The sequence below is a fragment of the Bos taurus genome, chromosome 14 (genome assembly GCF_002263795.3).
Source record: "Bos taurus isolate L1 Dominette 01449 registration number 42190680 breed Hereford chromosome 14, ARS-UCD2.0, whole genome shotgun sequence".
Lineage (NCBI taxonomy): Eukaryota > Metazoa > Chordata > Mammalia > Artiodactyla > Bovidae > Bos > Bos taurus.
Window position 1 is genome coordinate 48888411 of NC_037341.1, and position 22195 is coordinate 48910605.

At 37.3% G+C, this 22195-nt stretch overlaps 1 protein-coding gene across 10 annotated transcripts in view; it reads left to right on the plus strand.

Moving 5' to 3' along the window:
• TRPS1 (transcriptional repressor GATA binding 1) overlaps nucleotides 1-20589 on the plus strand; it is a 279304-nt gene extending 258715 nt beyond the window's left edge. For 9 of the 10 annotated variants that reach the window (XM_025001679.2, XM_025001678.2, XM_025001680.2 and 6 more), the window contains 2 exons: nucleotides 9698-9820; nucleotides 13988-20589. In XM_025001679.2, coding sequence (XP_024857447.1) covers nucleotides 9698-9820; nucleotides 13988-15049 — 1185 coding nt within the window. In that variant the 3' untranslated portion in view covers nucleotides 15050-20589. The remainder of the gene's footprint in view (nucleotides 1-9697; nucleotides 9821-13987) is intronic. The other variant, NM_001192913.2, reaches the window with a different exon arrangement.
• Nucleotides 20590-22195: the final 1606 nt, after the last annotated feature.

Consider the following 22195-nt stretch of genomic DNA (forward strand, 5'->3'; position numbering starts at 1 on the left):
GACAAGAAGTAGTCACGCGAGTCTACCAGATAACTGATTCGAAAATGGCTGTACTCAGTCTTTGTTGCTATGTGGCTTTTCTCTGGTTGCAGTGCACAGGCTTCTTTCTCATTGTGGTGGCTTCTCTTGCTGCAGAGTGCGGGCTCAGTAGTTGTGGTCGAGGGGCTTAGTTGCTCTGCAGCATGTGAAATCTTCCTAGACCAGGGGTTGAACCAATGTCCTTCTGCATGGGCAGGCGGATTCCTAGCCATCAGACCACCAAGGAAGTCCCAAAAATGATTTTTAGAAAAAGTCATGTGTTTTTGCCTGGACTTAAGAGACTAGGATGTATTTTTGACACTAGTTAAGTCAAAGAATCATTCACAGTCTTTTACCTCATCAGTAAAATGAGAGAATAATAATCCCAAGTAATTCATTTTCAATCCAAACTGAGATAAATATATATCAGGAGTTCTTAACCTCACAATCCATGGGTACTCAGATCCATGTGAAATCTTTGGATGCACTTTATGAAGGACATTCTTTTGAACAGCCTGAAGTTATTTGCAAAATATTTTACATATCTTTTTTATTATCTGGGGAGAGTGTCATAAATTTTATCAAAAGAGTTTATGACTCCCAAGAATGTTAGAAACCATTGATATAGATGTAAATTCCTTGAGGATGGTAACACTTCATTGACTAGTTATTATCTGTTAGCAAATATGAAAAGAATTACTGATTATTATCTGTTATTTTCCTTTTCTTTCAAAATGACCATGTCATCATTATCTATCATAAAACCAGTCCTACTTAAGTAATACATAAAATACCTCTGTTTGTTTCTTAAATTAAGTGCTTCGAAGCTGAACCTTTTGAACTTTAGGCTTTTTCTAGAAAAGTCCCTATCACCAAGGTGCTTATTTTCTATACTGTGAAGAATTCCCAAAATAAATGTTTGCCAAATATATTGTTTAAATAAAAATTGCAATAACTTTATTAAAACAGAATTGATTCTCATATTCTCATGCTGAAATTTACTTAACTACTAGGTTTAACTGTGCCTCCAAAAAGCCCCCCTTTTTTTCCCTTTTCAGTGTCAGATTTTGGCACTGGCATAGAAGAAAGTCCCTGTTGAAACACTCTTGACCATTGTTGTAACTGAAGGAAAGGTGAAAATGGATCTGTGGTGGCAGAAATAGAAGCAGTAAGAGGCTTGAGCAGTTCTTTTGACAATAGTGACTTTCATGTGGAATGAAAAGACCGTGTAGATATAAATCTTCAGCTATATTTTCAGCTGTCCAAATACATATTGCTGTAAAGGCAGGACATTGTTACAGAAACAGCATGGGTTAGAACTCTAAAGATCTGAGTTTTTCTAGTTCTAGTCTGTTAAGTAATTTGTGTATGACATCACATGTTTGCTTTGCTCATTTTCCAAATATGGAGTAAGTCTAAGTATGGAGATGGGGGTCCTTCAGACCTATGTAGTAGATTATATCATCTGTATGATAAATTTCTAAAATCAGAAGATTTGAAGAATCCATACGCATAATTTAAAATGTGGGATTTCCCCGGGGAACTCTCATTTTCTGCAATCCCGCGCCGCGAGTCACCAATTGCATCTCAGAAGAAATGGAGCTAATCTGTTTTAACATGTCCTGATATATTGGGCAACTCCAGCGTGGTGACGTGTCAGTGGAAAAGTCTTGGGCACATTCATACCTGGGTACAATGTATGATTGCTAGAATATGAATTGCCTCATGTCCTGGAACAGAAGTTGTTCCATTGCTTCTAGCCAAAGATGTCAGTTTAGTTTACACTGGTCTCCATTAGCATTTCTGATGTGTTGAGGAAGTGAATTTAATAAGCAGGGTAAACAGGTTTTGTTTCCAAACTCTGAGATAGGTGATTATAAGATGGATGCTTGGCTGAACCTTGTAGAGTCTCTTCAGTTTTCTGGCAAGAAATCTGGGGGCATAGAGGGCTGTTTTAAAGTAGGCATAGACTTGCTATACAGCCTGTTTCAACTGATTCTTTATAATTTTATTTGGAGTAAAAGTCAGCCAAGGTATTGATATCTATTGCTTTCTGTTGGCAAAGCTGTCTCCCTGCTCTTGCTAAAATACTGGCCAGCCTGTGCTTCTGATAAAATTCTGGCTGTGAATTTATTTAGGTGTTCATTGCAAGCCACTGTCTGTTTTAAGTTGTTTTAGGTGTGGTGGTCTTTATATTCTGTAGCCTCTGCTGGTGGGTAGTCAATAGTCAGTTAATTCCTTAATGGGGGTAAGTGGGAAAGAGTGACCTTTGGTGTCTGTCTCTTGGTGGTGAATAAGAGTGATAATGGCTAAAATAATATTTATCATTTATTCAATAGGTATTGAATTTCAATTTTATAGTGACAGTCATGAACGCATTATTTAGTTTGTATCAACTCTTTTGGTGGTTGATAGGAGAAGGAAATGGCAACCCACTCCAGTATTCTTGCCTGGAGAACCCCAGGGACAGAGGAGTCTGGTGGGCTGCTGTCTATGGGGTCGCATAGAGTCGGATATGACTGAAGCGACTTAGCAGCAGCAGCAGCAGGACATTATTACTGATGGGACAATAAGCAAGGTTCTTGTTTCTGAAATGACTAAACTATTATCCATTTTTATAAAGGAGCACAGAGAGTAACCCCTCTGATTATTAGATAACTTTCAGCCTTTAAGTGAGATGTATTTGTGGGAGATGCTTTGGTTTCTTGAGAAATGTTTTCATATAATTTACATGAATCAAACTGTCACCATTCATCAACAGTCTCAGTTTTTATCATGTTAACTGTATATATGGTATGTTTTTAGCAGATTCTGCTGTGAACAGAGAGATTACAGACCATGTCTGCCATATACTTCACTGTAACTCTAGCTTCTAGCACAGTGCCAGGCACATAGTGGACATTTAATAATTAGTCCCCAAACTGAATTGAATTATATTTACCACTGAAGTTTCATTACTACAGAGTTGTACCAGAAGGTTCCATCATAGCCATCTGTACATTTCCCTAAAATGAAGTTCTCAAAGGATTCTTGATATAATCAAATAAACATAGAATTGTTTAAAGAGTTAAAAATATTTGAGGTGCATCCAGACTAACAGCATGTATATCAAATTTCAAGTTGATTTGATTTAAAATGGCCAAGATATAAAACCATAAAAAATGTGAGTAAATACTCTGCCTATCAAGGCTTGTTATGTAATTACATGGTTTCAGTATGGTTTTTATTCATAGAAAACTATTATAAAGGATCATTTCTGCACAGATAAACTTCTCCAATGGGGACTTTTAATATCTTGGAGATGAATATCCATGACTCTAAATGTTAAACCACTTGAATGAATAATTCAATCAAATTTACTTTTTATTGATCAAATGAAATAAGTTCTGTTAATAATGAAATTTGAAAACCTTAAAATGTTTGCTTTTGGCTGATCTTCAAATAGTAAAATAAGCTATAAAAATAGCTGAACCAATTTAAAACTTTTTTTCCGATTCTTGTTCTTTTCTGAAGACTCATCTGGGTTTACCAAAGTATGTGTCAGTGCTTAACACAGAGGGATCTGTAATTGACTGAGAATTTAAGCCCCCTAAAAGCGAAACTTGAATCAGAAACTTTGAGAAAAATTTAGTGATCATGATGCCTTACAGTAGTTAGCTGTGAGCCTAAAGACTAGAGATTTCTTCTGTTAGTTATTTAGTCATTACACTTCTTGGTGCACTCTCCAGCAGGGAAAAGAAAAAAAAAATTATATTAGATTTAAAATGTACTTTTATTAAAAGGTGGTTTGTCATTTTCTGTTTCAAATCCTGGCATGGATGATTGTCCAGATTCATCACCTAACTTGCTGTTGTGAAAATCGGTATGGTGGTTATAATACATTTGAAACGTGGGAAGGAAAGAAGTGATCCAAAGAATTCTCAGTAACTGAAAAGCCTTGGAGATGCTGATCATGGGGGCTGGCCTCAGAATTCCTTGCAATGAACTATTCCTGTCATCACCAATCTTCCTTTTTCACACAGGAAATTACCAGCCAGCAGAAATAACATACAAGCCATACAGATTCGACCTAAAAGTTAGTGGGCAAATTATTTAAATTTGAAGTTAAATGCAGTTAGTTCCTTGTTGATTCCAGAATTTCCTCTTTAGACATTTTCCATTGAGGTGACTTTCATGTAGATTTGGGTTCTCTGCTGACCATCCTTCAGTCTAGCCCTCCGCTGAAACCACATATAAATAGGAAGTGCACTTAGAGAAGGCCAGGGGCAGACCATGCTATGACCATGCGTAGCTTTGGATATGTAAGAGGACAGCTTTCCTTCAGCCTGAAAGGAGGGCCTTTCACGTACACCTTCATGTTATCCACTAACTGCTTATTCCTATCATTTCCTCTCCCAGAAGTGTCTTTATCCATATCTCTCAAAGGACAGTGCATATGTCTCCTGCACAAAGTCATGGAGGTTCAAATCATTATCAACTCCTTTTTGCGGGGGTGGTGCTCAGTTTCCAGGATCTTGGTTCCCTGGCCAGGGATTGAACCCACACCCTCAGCAGTGAAAGTACAGAGTCCTAACCACTGGATCACAGGGAATCCCCTATTATTAACTCTTAAAAGCAGCTTGTAGGAAAAGGAGAAACCATTATATTATTTAAAACATACACATATACCATCAGCAATGCATGACTCTAATGATGTGTATAAAGGTGAGGTAGAGCTTCATTCTTCAGTTCAGTTCAGTTCAGTCGCTCAGTCGTGTCTGACTCTTTGCGACCCCATGAATCACAGCACGCCAGGCCTCCCTGTCCATCACCAACTCCCGGAGTATACTCAGACTCGTGTCCATCGAGTCAGTGAGGCCATCCAGCCATCTCATCCTCTGTTGTCCCCTTCTCCTCCTGCCCCCAATCCCTCCCAGCATCAGAATCTTTTCCAATGAGTCAACTCTTCGCATGAGGTGGCCAAAGTACTGGAGTTTCAGCTTTAGCATCATTCCTTCCAAAGAACACCCAGGACTGACCTCCTTTAGAATGGACTGGTTGGATATCCTTATAGTCCAAGGGACTCTCAAGAGTCTTGTCCAACACCACAGTTCAAAAGCATCAATTCTTCGGTGCTCAGCTTTCTTCACAGTCCAACTCTCACATCCATACATGACCACTGGAAAAACCATAGCCTTGACTAGACAGACCTTTGTTGGCAAAGTAATGTCTCTGCTTTTGAATATGCTATCTAGGTTGGTCATAACTTTCCTTCCAAGGAGTAAGCGTCTTTTAATTTCATGGCTGCAGTCACCATCTGCAGTGATTTTGGAGCCCAGAAAAATAAAGTCTGACACTGTTTCCACTGTTTCCCCATCTATTTCCTGTGAAGTGATGGGACTAGATGTCATGATCTTAATTTTCTTAATGTTGAGGTTTAAGCCAACTTTTTCAATGTCCTCTTTCACTTTCATCAAGAGGCTTTTTAGTTCCTCTTCACTTTCTGCCATAAGGGTGGTGTCATATCTGAGGTTATTGATATTTCTCCCGGCAATCTTGATTCCAGCTTGTGCTTGTTTCAGCCAAGCATTTCTCATGATGTACTCTGCATATAAGTTAAATAAGCAGGGTGACAATACACAGCCTTGACGTACTCCTTTTCTTATTTGGAAGCAGTCTATTGTTTCATGTCCAGTTCTAACTGTTGCTTCCTGACCTGCATACAGGTTTCTCAAGAGGCAGGTCAGGTGGTCTGGTATTCCCATCTCTTGAACAATTTCCCACAGTTTATTGTGATCCACACAGTCAAAGGTTTTGGCATAGTCAGTAAAGCAGAAATGATGTTTTTCTGGAACTCTCTTGCTTTTTCCATGATCCAGCGGATGTTGGCAATTTGATCTCTGGTTCCTCTGCCTTTTCTAAAACCAGCTTGAACATCTGGAAGTTCATGGTTCACGTATTGCTGAAGCCTGGCTTGGAGAATTTTGAGTGTTACTTTATTAGCGTGTGAGATGGTCCTGACTTTATATCTTCAGGACTTAGCAGGTACCTGGCTTCAGCTGTTTTTCAAAGAGGGAAAAAAAAAAGCCTGGAATGTAGAATTGGGGAAATTAACTCCCTTGATTTTCTTGTCTCCAACGTAATTAGCCATCTCTGCCCAACTGAAGATAAATTTGTCAATCCAAATGGGAGACATTTCTACGGAATATTTTTTAAAAAACTTTATTTTCAAAAACAGGAGTAATGACTAGTGATAAAAATTATTGCAAGAGAGATGATTTTCAACTTTAATAATATTCAGCCACTCAAGACAGACAGCACTGTCCTAGGTACTTATTAGGCTATTTGATGACTGTTAGGGGACATGATTTCTGTCTTTAACACAGTATAAAGGAGAATTAAAACTGTTTTAAAACTCTGTTGTGCCTGATAAACTGAATGAAATAAGGTCTTTAATGCCTTTCTTTCTCTTTAACAAGCTTGTTTTTAAAAAGTAAGGCAAGGGAAACTTCTATTTTGCTTCCTTTGGCAACAGACTTTTTCTCAGCACTTGATTGGGTTAAGGATGTTGGTGACATGGGAAAAAATGCCATACTCGGTCCAGCTAGGTGACATTATGCATAGTGCGGCTTTCGCTGGGGTCAGGCTGTCATCTGTGATGTGGTTTAGAGAGATGCGTCATGGTCCACCGTTCTGTAGTCACACAGCGAAGGACACTGCCCACTTCTCCCACTTACTCTGCTGCTTCCGAAATTTCCAAGTTCATCAAACATAGGGTTCTACAGTGCTTACCAAAGTGATACATTTGTTAGATGGGAGGTAACTAAATGTATGAAATATTTCTCACCTACCTCCTACTCTCTGCCCCCACACAAGTACGCTCCTATTGAATTCTAGGTGTGAACACCTAGATATTTCACTCTGACTCAACTTTCCATTCTCATATTTGATAAGAATGACACAAATGAAATGCATGTTCTAATACTCAACCGTATGCTTTAAGCATATCTAAAATGTAAAATAAGTAGATTAAAGTGATAAGAACGAAACAGAATATTTTTCTCTTAACAAAAGAAATACAGCTTAATCCCTAATGGGTTGATGATGGATCGATAACTTGAGAGCTTACTACATCCCTGACATTGTTTTAATTATATGCCCATTTGTCCACATTAATACTCACAGCAGCTCACACTTTAAAGAGGGGAGCATTTAAGTACTGCTAAGTTAAGTAATTCACTCAAAGTCGTACCCAGCAACTCAAGACAGAGGCATGTTTTGGATGCAAGCTAAATCTATTAACCCCCATGCCATACTGACTCCAAATAAGTGAATCCAAATTACTCTTGATGTATTTAAAATAAGATATGGTTCACCTAAAATATACCAGCCTCTATTGGAGCCTAAATGCTGGTTAAAGCAAGATGTGCATGTGTAAACCAGCACTGTAATTTCAGGATTTTCCCTTGAACTAATGAAGGGCATTTTCTTTGCAAGAGACTTAAGTGCAAAAGTATGCAAGGTTGAAGCGTTCTCTAAAACCAGGATTACACCCACTTTGGCATGCCGTGTCAAGCAGCCAGGACGTAAGGAAAGAAGAGCAGGCTGCCGTGAATGGTTATACATTCAGGTTTGAGCCGCAGCCATATATGTGGGTTAGTTTCCAAATGGACATTTACATTGCCTTTATGTGGATCAAATTGGTGTTTATTTGCCAAACATGTTATTTAGATCTTGGGGAAAAGACAGCGTGGCCCCAGGGAAGTTTCACAATTATAACCTAACTAGGCTCCCCAGCTTACCTCGGATAAAGGGAGCCCCAGAGTGTTTGATAAACACAAGCTCTAATAGTTCATTGATTTGAGGGAAATAGCAGTCTGTCCTTTTGCAGTAGGTCCCTATTGGGACTTTGAGGACCAGTACCCAGCGTTTTGTTTTGAGACTGAGAAATTTATTATACGCTCCTGGTCCTGATTTGGGGGATCAGGGGAGTAAGGAGAAAAGGGGAGCCAGAGATTATCTTTGTGAAAAATCTAGCTTTTATTACATCACCTGAAGTAGCACAACCTGCTACACTAATGAAATTGTGTTCTTGGTTGAAAAGGGCAATTGTTAGCTTGACTTTGTGCTCACTAAAAACATTCCCCCAATCTTGTTAAATTATTGCTCTCATTTCAGATTTTTATGGCTATGCAGCTTACCAGTCCTCATTTCTTTACGTTTCATTCATTTTCCTTGTATTGATGATTAATGGAGGATGTCGAATGTTAGAGTGAGCAGGCATCAGCAATTGCAAGATCATAATTAGTTTAGCTGACGAGGGCCTCTGATAGCACTTGCATCTGGATGGAAAAATTACCCTATAGGGAACTGGCTGCTCACCAGGTCTTTTTAGTGATACATTGTGAAACACCCGATGAATCAAATGCCCTTTCAATGCCAAGAAAGTGTTCCAGTCTTGAAGCCAAAATTATGTCTGCAGAAAGCTTTCCATTTGAAATGTATCAGAGTACAATTATAACCATTGTATTTTCTTGGCAGGGATACCCCTCGTCTACAGTATGGACTCGAGTTAAATAAATTGCCTAAATTTTATGAATCCCTGAAATTTTGACATATAGTGTTTGTAATTTTAAATGTATCACAAAATTGGGTTCCAGCAAGACTTTTTCCACTCCTTATCTAACATGCATATTTTATCATTAAAGGCTTTGCTTCCTAGAGAAAAAAGAGCAGAGTTGCAATTCAGGCTGTCTTTTTTTTTTTTTTCCTTCTTCTTCTTCAGCCAGAGTTCCATTTCCTGCCTGTTAGTATTTGCGCCTATGAACACAGCCTGACTTTTGTTTCAATGAGAAGTTTAATGGAATCATTACTTGATAGCAAGAATGGAACAAGCAATGCTAACGATCTACTTTTAAATATTCTTGGATTATTTTTCAATCTGGTGATTAGAGAATTCATCCTAAAATTTCAGAAACGCTTGTGATTTCCAAGTCTGAGTCAAATAAAATAAATAAATAGCCATTGATGGGACTATGTTGTCTGGCTTAAGCAGGCTCCTCATAAGGATTCTCATTAGTAATACTGTACTTCTAGTTGGCAGAAGTTTCTTCTGTTCCTCTCAGATTTGGGAGATAGAGGGTGTTCTCTTTCAGATTTTACAGGTGCAAATGAAAAATTAGAACTGAGTGTCTTATTAGTGTCTGAATACTTATGTTACATGAATGACATCCAGAAAGACATGCCTCAGGTTTAATTGTAAGTGGTTTACATGCTGCACTTATTCCAAGTTTGACTATATTTTGAAGCTCAGGTAGCCTGGGCACCGCTTTTTCCAAAATATATTAAACATATTGCCATGCTCTGTCTTTTGACTTTTGACACTTTTAAAAGGTATATTTTAGGGTTCAGCATTTAGGAGCCATCATTAAAGGCACAAACCCCAAAGTTCAAAAAGTTAAAGCTGTTTCTGTGAAAAGCCTTTGGTGTTGCACACACCTCATCCATCACTGTAGGGTTAATTATAATGAAAACCAGTGGTGCCTATTAAACACAATTGAACCTGACCTCATTATGGGCAGCGTGGTTTTATACTGTCATTGTTGCTAGTCTAAAGACAAAACTCCTGGGTTGGTTTGGTCTAACTCCACTGATCATGTGACTCACCTCTGACCTTGTTTTTTTTTTTCCCCCATTTCAGAGGCGCAGAGGCTCGGGTGTTTTTTGTGCCAATTGCTTGACCACAAAGACCTCTCTCTGGCGAAAGAATGCAAATGGCGGATATGTATGCAATGCGTGTGGTCTCTACCAGAAGCTTCACTCGGTAAGAACTTGTTAGACTGTTTCAGGAAAAGCTTTATAAAACAGCCTGGTCTGTGGCGTGATAAGTACCATTCCCTGGCTTGTGGTGCCTGCCCCTGCAGAGTTTAATCCACTTGCTTTGAGCGCACATGTGATTTATGGTGGACCGGCCTTAGATGTTATGGGGAGATTCATGTGAGATCATTACTAATGCATTATGTTTCTTTTGATATAAAAGAGGAAAATGATTGATTTCTGGGAACTTCACATAACCATTATGTGAATGAGTGGGTATCAGAATTCAGTGACATTAATTTAGGTAGAAAGGAGAAACTTTTAAAGCTCAAAAGTACATAAATTAAAAAAAAAAAAAGCAAGAAGACTCTCCCATGTTCAGTATAAAATATAGGGCAAGGGAAAAAATGCTTCTTTTCCAGTCTACTTTTGGAATTTGCAAGTGTCATCTAGGCTGGAAGTAGGACAAGTTCAGAAGAGTGGTTCTTACTGGGACCAAGATGCCAGGTGACTCTCTCCAGGGCTTCCAGCAGCATCTGAGGGCTTGAAGAGCACACAGCAGAGCAGAGGAAGGTGCTGAGGTGTTCTGTGTTTTAAGATCTCTGGCTGGCTAGTTTCTATGACTGTCTGAGCTATGTCAGTTATTTCTAACCAAGTTTTAGGTAGAATCTTATAATAAAATTTAAACTTACAAATCTCCCATCTTTATATGCATTTGACTTCCCGAAGGATTTTTTTTTTTTTTCTTTTTGATTTAGAAAGTTTAGGGACTTCCCTGGTGGTGCAGTGGTTAAGGCTTTGCTTTCCAATGCCAGGGGTGAAGGTTCATTCCCTGGTCAGGGAACTAAGATCCCACTACCTTTCAGCAGCCAAAAAACCAAAACACAAAACAGAAACAATATTGTAACAAATTCTTTAAAATCTTTAAAAATGGTCCACATCCAAAAAAAAAAAAAAAAAACTTAAAAAAAAAAGTTTATCTGCTGACCAAAGCTGCCTTTAAAAATAGGAATGCCCCATTTAGTAAGCAAAAATCTGTTTCCTTCTGCCTTTTGCATTTAGTTTGGCATTTTACCACAGCTCTCAGCACCAGCCAGTGGATAGAATACAGTTCTATCTAGAATACAGGGAACACAGTTTTAGACAAAATGTCCTCCAAAACGGACCACTGGAAGCACTCTTTTAAAAAATGCATACTGCCAACAAGACTAATTGGTAGTAAACTGTGAAAACCTTAGTTATTAGCATGTAGCTAGTAGAAGGAATCTCCACCTACCACCACCACCTTACTTTTTTTAAGCCTTCACCATTTAAGCAAGCAATAAGCTTCCATTTAATGAGTACTGACATTAATGATTTTAATTGAATGCTGTCCAATCAAAGGCCAAATATTAATTAAACTACTGCTCTTCCAGGTTATGGTAATTTAACAACTGCAATATAAATGAACAAATTTTTAACAATTATTTTAATATTCATCTCCCCAGAGATGTTTTTGATTTTGAGGGTTTTTTTAAAATCTTAAATTTCCTATATTTCTACTCCATGAATTCCATGGCCCTGCATGCTCTTAGTTCTTATACATTTGTGCATAATAATTCTCTGATGTCTCTTTTATGGGCTGTAATTCCTTTACCTGTCATTTAAATATTGGTCTTCTTTAGGATTCTAAAACAGACACTATATTTCTTCCACTCTGTGTTCTACAGGATAAAACTCTTCGTTTCCTTGAGTTTTCCCATCAACTCCATATATTTACATTTTTATAAATATAACCTTTATGTACAATGCAATGCACAGATCTAATGTATAGTGTTCAGTGAGTTTTAATAGTGTCATCTTAATCAAAATATAAAATAACATGTTTATCTTAGAAAGTTATCATGTAGCTGTTTTAAAATAATACTGTGTTAAAATATTGAATTGTATTTAAATATTATAATTAAATACAAGTTTTAAAATATATCAAAATTTGTGAAATTACCTAAAGCAGTGTTTAGAGGAATATTTTCAGCATTAAATGCTTATATTCAAAAAGAAGGATAGAGATTAAATATGTATGTTTGAAATATGAGATCTTTATAAATCTGAAATTCTGAACAAAGTAAATGAACATGGACTATCCAAGGGATGTGACATTTTCATTCTAAAACCAGTAATTTGATGTTCAATAACAAGTGCGTTCTCCTTTATCCTTCAAAATATCTTTGTGACAATAAAAACACTCCAAGAGGATTTGTGTTTTAACACTTAAAAAATACTGTCTTGCATTAAGATACATCATTTCCAGGTATAATTCACAAATTACATATTGTTCATGTTCATATTTTATGTAGAGATTATTTCCTGATTTCAGTAATCTTTTAGAAAAAATCAGATTTTAGCCCATTTAAAGATTCTTTGAATTTTTAATTTGTAAATATGCATTCACTTATTAAACATATTCTCTTGATTTTATAAATCGAAGTTAAAGCTCCTACTGCAAGTAAAGTTTTTATTATAGTCTTATCTGTGGATTTTAGTCATGTAATATAAACACCTGTTGAACATGTACATAAATACCAGTCATGTCATACTTAAGCTGGGTGAAAGTCAGCATTCTATTTAAGTACAGAGTAGAATGACAGATAGGATATTTGAAGCAAGCCTACAAATAAATTTAGATTTTCAACAGAAAACAAATGCTTCATCTGTTAACAGGAAAAATCTTCCTTAATAATAAATACTTATATAATTAGAGGAAAAGAAATGAAAGTGGGAGATTTATTAAAAACACACACACACACACAAAACCTCTCACTGGATATGGCTTTGATCCTGAAGAATTCCATGGTTAGAGGAGCCTGGCAGGCTACAGTCTGTGCAGTCACAAAGAGTCCAACACAGCTGAGCAACTGTTGGACTTCCCTGGTGGCTCTGATCATAAAGAATCTGCCTGCAATGCAGGAGAACCATGTTCAATCCCTGGGTTGGGAAGATCCCCCAGAGAAGGAAATGGCTTACCCACTGCAGTATTCTTGCCTGGAGAATCCCATGGACAGAGGAGCCTTGCGGACTACAGTCCATGGGGTCAGAAAGATTTGGACACAGCTGAGCAACTAACAATTTCACTTTCACTTCACTTGATATGTTTCCTTATAGTTCTGTCAGTTTGCCTTTGATTATTTATATTCTGATGTTTAATATTATATATCCACACTCGCAGTTATTTAGGAGAGTGTGTGTATTAGTCATCTGGGCCTTGACATAACAAACTACCATAAACTGGATGTCTTAAAGAACAGACATTTATTTTCACACTTCTAGAGGCCGGCAGTCTGAGATAGGGTGCAGTGTGGTTGGGTTCTGGTGAGAGTCTCTTCCTGGCTTGCAGAAGGCTGCCTTTACTCTATGTCTGCATTTAATCTTGTGTGTTAATCACTCAGCTGTGTACGACTCTTTACAACCCCATGGACTGTAGTCCGCCAGGCTCCTCTGTCCATGGGATTCTCCAAGAATGCTGGAGGATAACCATTCCCTTCTCCAGGGAATCTTCCTGACTCAGGGATTGAACCCAGGTCTCCAACATTGCAGGCAGATTCTTTACCATCTGAGCCACCAGGAAAGCCCTCACTTAATCTTATTTACCTCCTAAAGACCTAATCTTCAGATACAGTCACACTGGGGGGTAAGAGATTCAGTATATGAATTGGAAGGGAGTATCTGGGGGATGGGGAGGAAGACATAGTTCAGTCTACAGCCTTGTATCATTTTTCCACAGTTGTCATCAAAACCAATCTCCTCTGTTACTGTTGACATCTTCTTGGTGCATGACTCAAAAGTTGAGAAATCTTTTAGAAAAATCACATTTCTTCAACTAGCTTTCTATATTGTTTTATCACAAAATAATGTGATTCTGAAGTCTGTTGAGTTTGGAAAGGCTGTTTTCAAGTAGATTAAAGTTTTCAGTCCTCTCTGTAAAGATGGGCATGATTTAATTAGGGTAAAAGAGTGTGCTTTGGTTCTGTCCTCTGATCCTGCTTAGGGCAAAAGGAGGAGATTTAGTAAATCTATAACATAAAGCCTGTCTTTGCTTTGAACTTGAACATGGTTTATATTTGTGAGGAATTGTTAATGCATTTTAATGTATTTTTTAATGTTTTCCTTTTATGTATTGTGTGTGTGTTCCCTGCAGACTCCCAGGCCTTTAAACATCATTAAACAAAACAACGGTGAGCAGATTATTAGGAGAAGAACAAGAAAGCGCCTTAACCCAGAGGCACTTCAGGCCGAGCAGCTCAACAAACAGCAGAGGGCTGGCAGTGAGGAGCAGGTCAACGGCAGCCCCTTAGAGAGGCGGTCGGAAGATCACTTAACTGAAGGTCACCAGAGAGAAATTCCACTCCCCAGCCTGAGTAAATACGAAGCCCAGGGTTCATTGACTAAAAGCCATTCTGCTCAGCAGCCAGTCCTGGTCAGCCAAACTCTGGATATTCACAAAAGAATGCAACCTTTGCACATTCAGATAAAAAGTCCTCAGGAAAGTACTGGAGACCCAGGAAACAGTTCATCCGTATCTGAAGGGAAAGGAAGTTCTGAGAGAGGCAGTCCCATAGAAAAGTACATGAGACCTGCGAAGCACCCAAATTATTCACCACCAGGCAGCCCTATTGAAAAGTACCAGTATCCCCTTTTCGGACTTCCCTTTGTACATAATGACTTCCAGAGTGAAGCTGATTGGCTGCGGTTCTGGAGTAAATATAAGCTCTCCGTTCCTGGGAATCCGCACTACTTGAGTCACGTGCCTGGCCTACCAAATCCTTGCCAAAACTATGTGCCTTATCCCACCTTCAATCTGCCTCCTCATTTTTCAGCTGTTGGATCAGACAATGACATTCCTCTAGATTTGGCGATCAAGCATTCCAGACCTGGGCCAACTGCGAATGGTGCCTCCAAGGAGAAAACGAAGGCACCGTCAAATGTAAAAAATGAAGGTCCCTTGAATGTAGTAAAAACAGAGAAAGTTGATAGAAGTACTCAAGATGAACTTTCAACAAAATGTGTGCACTGTGGCATTGTCTTTCTGGATGAAGTGATGTATGCTTTGCATATGAGTTGCCATGGTGACAGTGGACCTTTCCAGTGCAGCATATGCCAGCATCTTTGCACGGACAAATATGACTTCACAACTCATATCCAGAGGGGCCTGCATAGGAACAATGCACAAGTGGAAAAAAATGGAAAACCTAAAGAGTAAAACCTTAGCACTTAGCACAATTAAATAGAAATAGGTTTTCTTGATGGGAATTCAATAGCTTGTAATGTCTTATGAAGACCTATTAAAAAAAAATACTTCATAGAGCCTGCCTTATCCAACATGAAATTCCCTTCTTTTATTATTCTTTCTTTTGATGAGTAGGTTACCAAGATTAAAAAGTGAGACAAATGTTCAGTGAGAAAAAAAAAAAGGAAGATGGTTAATAGTCCTGATTTAGAACCTAGTAAGTCAAAACCATCTTGGTGAATGTGTACTGTGGAAACCATCCATAAGAAGTATCAGCAGACTATAATTATGATGTTTGTATAGAAAGAGATCAAAGCTGTTTAGAATTTGGAAGGGTTTACATATTATGATCCTAAAGCAGTATTGGGCTGGCCACTGGCCCATTTGTTCAAAAACCCATAAATTATTGCCTCAGTTTCGAAGTATCATGAAATCCTAGGCAGATGAGGAGAAATTTAATCTCCAGGGCAGTGAAAGGAAAATGGCGCCCTCTTAGACAAGAATCCTCTCATAGATCATGTTTCAAATTTAGACCTAGAAATGCGAGCTGTGGTTAGGCTTGGGGAGAGAGCAGCGGGAAAAGTGACAGAAGGTGGCACGATGATTTTGGCCAGCCCTGCCTGTACATACACATGCACACCCTCTCTGATATTTTTGTCTTTTAGATGTTCACATACTCCTTTCAAAACTAGTCCTCTTGTTTGCGATTTAGGTTCATTTTGTCCAAATATATATGCATTTTTAAAAAACAATATCCTCAGTGCTACATAGTAATTTTATTTTAGTCAGATCATTTTTTCTTGTATGTGATGAACCAGCTTGGGTTTGTTTTCTAAGCTTCCTTTGGGTCACTAATCTCATTTGGCATGTTCTAACTAAAGGGATCCCCTCAGTTCAAAAGACTAGATGGATACAAAAGTTCAGACCATGGCATTCATTGATGTAGAACGCATGGTATTTCTCCACAAGGTAACCTGCTGTATTTATTTATTTTCTTTTGGTTTAAATATAATTTCCAAACTTTGTGGTCAGGCAGCGTCTAAAGTTACGTTACCACAGGCTGACAGTTGGTATATGTACCAATCAATTCCTCCATTAGATTTATACAGGTTTAGTTAAGTAGCATTAAATAGGATTCTTAGAAGTATGTTCTTCATAGTACTTTTAATACTTAAGGCTTTGTAAAACTATCCATGAAGGGAAAGCCTCAGCATAACTGCTCAGGGAAATAGGGCTAAATAACTGAACATTAAATAATTGGTTAAAGGTGCTGTTAGTCGAGCCTCAATGCTTGCTACACGGATGTATGTACAAGGACTGACTTTAATAATTTGCATTATATCGTCCCAACCAGTAGTTTATTTTTTGCCACGGAGATGTAGAAGATATTACAAGCTACTGGATGCACTGTCAGATTAACTTATTTCATTAAAGAAGTTGGGAGAACAAATAGGAAAAAAAAAAAAAACCTTATTTTTCTAGTAAATATTAATGTATTACATTTCAAATAATGGTGCCTGACATATTGAATAATTATTTTCTACAGTGTACGTATGCAACAAAGATATTCCATCATGCATTAGAGTCAGTTCTGACTCTGCCTAGCTGTTTACATTTGCAAATGTAGCAAACAAGGTAATGAAGCAACTATTTCTATTGCGGTAGATATCCTTTGTGTGTGTGTGTGTGTGTGTGTGTGCATTAAAATTGTAAACGGTAACATGAAACAAATGAACGTTCTTGATATAATGGTATGAAAACAAGAAGGAAATGAAAATATTTTTATGCCTACTTAGGAAAAAAAAGGGTAGCACTATTCATTCCAAGTACTTTTTTTTTTTAATTTTTAAGCTCTTAACTCACATTGTTATGCTTAAAATGATAAACATATATCCTCTTTTTATTGCTTTGTCTATGTTTCAGATGAAACATTTCAGAAATTATTTTGATAAGTGCTGCTGGAATCTGCAGCACTGATGTTTTTATCGCATTCTGTAGTTGCATTTGCACTCCATTTTTACATTAATTCGCAGTTGCTTTGTATTGTTTTGTTTGGGTTTTGTTTCTTTTTCCCAGTGCCAGGTCTTCGTTTCTTCAAGTTGGATGGCAGGTAGAGTTCAACCAGTTTGTGACTGTTGTAGTGAATGAAGTTCAAACTGTCTTTCTGATGCTGTGTTGTCATTTCCATTCTTGGATTTTTGTTTTCATGTTAACAAAAAAGAGAGAAAAAGAGAGAAAGAAATCAGGACTAAGCCTTTTGCTTCAGTTTCATTTATAAAGGGTTGTTTTCTGATCTCACCTGTCAAATAGCTCTAATATAATTCATATGAATCGAGATAAAGAGGTGAAATGAGGGGCTTTGACATTCAAATTATGTGATGTCATTTATCTTTCTTAGGAATTTTGATGAATGCATCTCAAAATGTACAGGCAGATTGGAGAGGTGGCAATTAAAGATCTAAAGAGGAGATTTCCCAAACAACAAAACAGTATTTAATTTTCTTAGGGAAAGGACTAGAAACAACGTGCACTGTGGCAATCCTCAAGCACCACGATATGTGAGCTGCTCAAAGTAGAAAATACTCGAAGTTTGGTTAACTTGGGCAATAGTACAGGTATGGCTTTTTGGGCAAAACTACTATTTAAGCAGTTTCTCCAGTGTATCAGACACAAGTATGTTGTTCTTTCTTGGCATATATGTCTCTCTATTTCATCGTTTTTTTTTTTTTTTCCTCAGACACACAAGTAGTAATGGTTAGCATTGGAAATACATATCACTATTCTTGGAATATTTATGGTCAGTCTACTGTAGGTAGAATATTCTTAGATAGCATTGTCAATAGATCTTATTCTGTATGCCTTTTATTATTGATTATTTTATTTTCATTTATTTTTTTTTCATATTTTGATGGAGAAGAGGTTGGGCTATGAAACATGATGAAAATTTATCAAAACACTAAAAGACCCCCTTTTTTTGACTTTTGAAAGCCTTTGTCCTAGCTCTCAAAATACATTTTTACAAAATTGATTGATTGGTATCTTTATTTTTATTTGGGTTTAGGATTTCTGAACTATTTTGTCTTAAATTGTAATTTTAAATGAGCTGTTTAGATACTTAAAATCTTTTTTTTTTTTTTTTTTAAGGATTTTCAAGATGACTTAGGAATTTCCCTTCTTGGAAAAGGCTTTCCCTATGATAAAAACTATACGCTAGGTAAAATTGTATGTCATTTAAAAAACATACGTCTTTTTAAAGTATGTGTCCAGATTCTGAATCGGGCTTTGGATCAAACTTTAAGCCAGGACCAGCTCATGCATTCTCATTCTCGTTTTTCTCACTCTTTCTCTCTTCATCTCTCATCCATGTATTCATATTGTTGTTTGGGATAGAAGACTCTTAAAGAGCCAGCCCACCTCAGAAGATTGTGGATTCAGAGACACTACACTGAGTACATGAAAAAAGGATGGAGCTCTCATGGTTAATATGTTAACTCTATAGTTCAAAGGGAAAGAGGGTGCCCGTTCTTTCTACATGACATATTGAGATGTTCTTTTAGAAAAATCAACTTTTAAGATAATGATGTTTTCTTCTAAACTGTTCTCTTTTAGTAAAGGTAGATTTTAGAAAACAAGCATGGGGATTTTTTTTTCTAAGGTAATATTAATGAGAAGAAGAGAAAAAGTGATTATCTTTAACAGCTCTTTGTTGAAGCCTGTGGTAGCACATTATGTTAATGATTGCACATGTGCACATAATCTATGATGATCCAATGCAAATACAGCTCCAAAAATATTAAATGTATAGATTTTTAAATGCCTGAGGGTATACATTTTTCTTAATTAATTGAAGAGTATCAATACAGCTACTAAAGTAATGATTAGCCTCCTGCTATGTGGCTGCAAAACATCAAAGGTGACCTGTCTTAAGACCTCTGAACTGCCTGCCTGTTTAGTTCGTGAGCATGAACATAATTCTAGAGGGGGAAGATCGAACATCCCGTGGTGGTAAAGAAGCTGACAGCCAGCTTCTGCGCTGTATGCCAGTTTTTTGCCTAAAGTTTATTTTGAGCCCACACCTTTCTTATCTTTGGGTTGAGAACCATGGCAAAAAAAAAATAAAAGCAAGGTATCTTTTGTGATCAAGTAAATGAAAGCTTGCTGACTGTCCTAGATCACAGGAGAAAACGGAGGAATGAAATCAAATCCAAATATGAGACTAAAGATGCTAACCAAAGGTAGGTACTAAGTGGAATTCTATCAGCAGGCCACTATAAATGAGAGGAGGATAGAGAAACATGTACCAGGACTTTGAAGGGCTGTGTTATTTTCCCAAAGAAAGACTTGGCCAAGGGCGGAAGCCATGGCTTCATTGGAGAGCACTTCCTGTGGGTTTCCATTAGCATTTCACCAACAGTGGACACACATGTTCCTGCTAACCATCAGTGATTTAGAAAGCATCCACAGTTATCTGCAGTAATTAGGACCTCTGGAAGATGCTAGGGTTGAAGTGTGTCAAGTCAGGGATGAAGAAAATGTGAAATTCAAATTGGTCCACACATGGAAACTGGATAATGTATCCTAACGTGATGTTCTCTTGAAGGGAAAAAGTAGAGCTAGAAACTTCACTCCGTCCTACAGCAGAGAAAAGCAAGAGTAATTTTTACACAGAAATAACATTTAGATTTCATCAGAGAAAATGGTTCTTCAAGACCCATGAGTCCCAAAACTGGATCCTAATTTTTACTCCTGGATTTTTTGTTCATTATATGATCTGCAGCAAATCACTTTTTTCTTTTCGTGCCTCAGGTTCCTCACCTGTAAAATGGAAAAAATATATTAATAATAATAATATTAATAATAATAATGGTAATGTAGTACTTGTTTGTAAAGCACTTTGAGATCCTTGATTGAAAGGCACCATGAGAGTGCCAAGTATTATTATATGGCCAAGGGGCTTATTTAAACTCTCAGTTCCCAAGGGCCAGGAAAGATTGGGGTCGTTTTTTTAAAGATGAGCTGTAAATATCATAATCAGGCAGCCTATTGTGTTGACTATGAAGAGGCAAAACTATTACAAGGCTGATAAAACCATAGTTTCTTAATGGCTACCAACAAGGCAAATATCACAATAAGAAATGCCAAATTCTTTACGGTGACAACGTGAATAATTGGGGAGGGGGGGTTAGGGATGGGAAGCATCTCAATAATGCCAATGTAAAATTCACTTACAGCAATATTCACCAGCAGAAAATGTCTTTCATACGGAATGATTCATGTTGCTAAGAAAAAATTCAATTTGTAGTCCTGATTTGAATATTAGAATGTTGGATATAATAGTTCTGTTCTTACAACACATGGAATTTTTTTTGTTTTATTTAATTTTGTTTTCATAGTGCATGTTCATTTCTACTCACAAACATGTTCTTGGTGTATTTCTTATGCAAACAATCTTCAGGCAGCAAAGATGTCTGTTACATCTAAACTTGAATAATAAAGTTTTACCACCAGTTATACATGATGGTGTTGGTATGGTTTATATGGATTCACTTTCATCCATGTAGCAATAGGAAATTCAGACTGTTGTAACATATAGACAGGCTCTGATGAGTTGAGATGGTGAATTCAAGTCACCATTTAAAAAAAAATGATAAGTGAAAAAACCTGGATTCTCTCAACTTGTTTTGTTCTGCTTTGCTTTTTTTTTTTCTTTTAACCAATCAATCTCTTATTGATAGATTTTGTGTAAAAAAATTATACAAGTTTCTTTAGGAAGATTAACAATAAAAATCATGTTTATTTCAAAAACATTTATTGAGTATCACGTATTGAGTGTTGAGTACTGGATAATGATAATGTTATGATATGTAAAAAATCCTGCTTTTGAAGTCTAACTTTGAATACAATTTAGTATACCCATGAATATGATATAAAGATCCTGATAAATCATCTCAAGAAATTTATATTAATGTATGAAGATGCTTAAGATGAAATTAATCAGAGATTTCCTGAAGGTGGATTTTGAAAGAGGCAAGAGGCAGAAGAAAACCAGGTAGGCAAAAAAGACTCACCCAAATGTTTATGACCAGGAGGAAAAAAGCAAAAAGGACAGCATGTGAAGTATATAAAAAACTCCTTTCTTCAGAAGATTTGTTTTGAAAATTTCAAGTTAATTACTGTCTACCCTCCTAGCACAAATCTTCACTTCTCATTTTTTGTGAATCCAAATTAACAAGTCCTTTATTATTTTTTTTTTCTAGCTCTCTCTTTTCTCCCCTGTTTTGAAAACAGCAGAATAAAGGCTTTGAGGGTCTGATCGTAATGGTAATAAACTTGTTTCACAGCTGGAGGCAACATTCTCTAGATAAGTGTAGTAAAAACACTTAATATGATTTCTTTTCCTTATATAGAATTTGATGCTTCTCTGGGGAGAACTTTGCAGATAAAGTTAAACACACTCTGTTCTCACCCAGGACTATCAGAATCCCACTCAAGCAGAACTATGTGCCCATCAGCTCTTTACCCTTGTTTGAGGGGAGAGAAGAAGAGCCCCTCAGCGTGGACATCCCTCCCTTCCCTTTTGGTCTTCCATCTCTCAGACGCTGGGGCTGGCCGCGTCAGAAACACAGTGCACAAAAGGAGCAGTTAAATGGCCTGTGAGGCGGAAACCAGCTGGAAGAAACTTCAGGAACCACAGGGCTATATGTGATGTGTGTGCTAAGGCGTTTGGTCATGTCTAACTCTTTACAATCCTATGGAGTTGGACATGACTTAGCGACTAAATATGTTGTTGTTTAGTCCTTAAGTCACGTCCGACTCTTGCAACCCCATGGAGTGTAACCGCCAGGCTCCTCTGTGGGATTTTCCAGGCAATAAAATTAGAGTGGATTACCATTTCCTTCTCCAAGAGATCTTCCTGATCCAGGGATCAAACCCACACCTCTTCCATTGGCAGGCAGATTCTTTCCTCAGCCACCTAAGGTAGCCGTTTCTCAGCTCTACAAATATTGCCAAGCTGACTTGCTTTCCCAGATTTGAAGTTTTCAAGAAAAACTGGACAAAGCAAATTTTCTATGAAATCTAATTTTGAATGTCAGTGACAGACTTTTTTTTTTTTTAAAT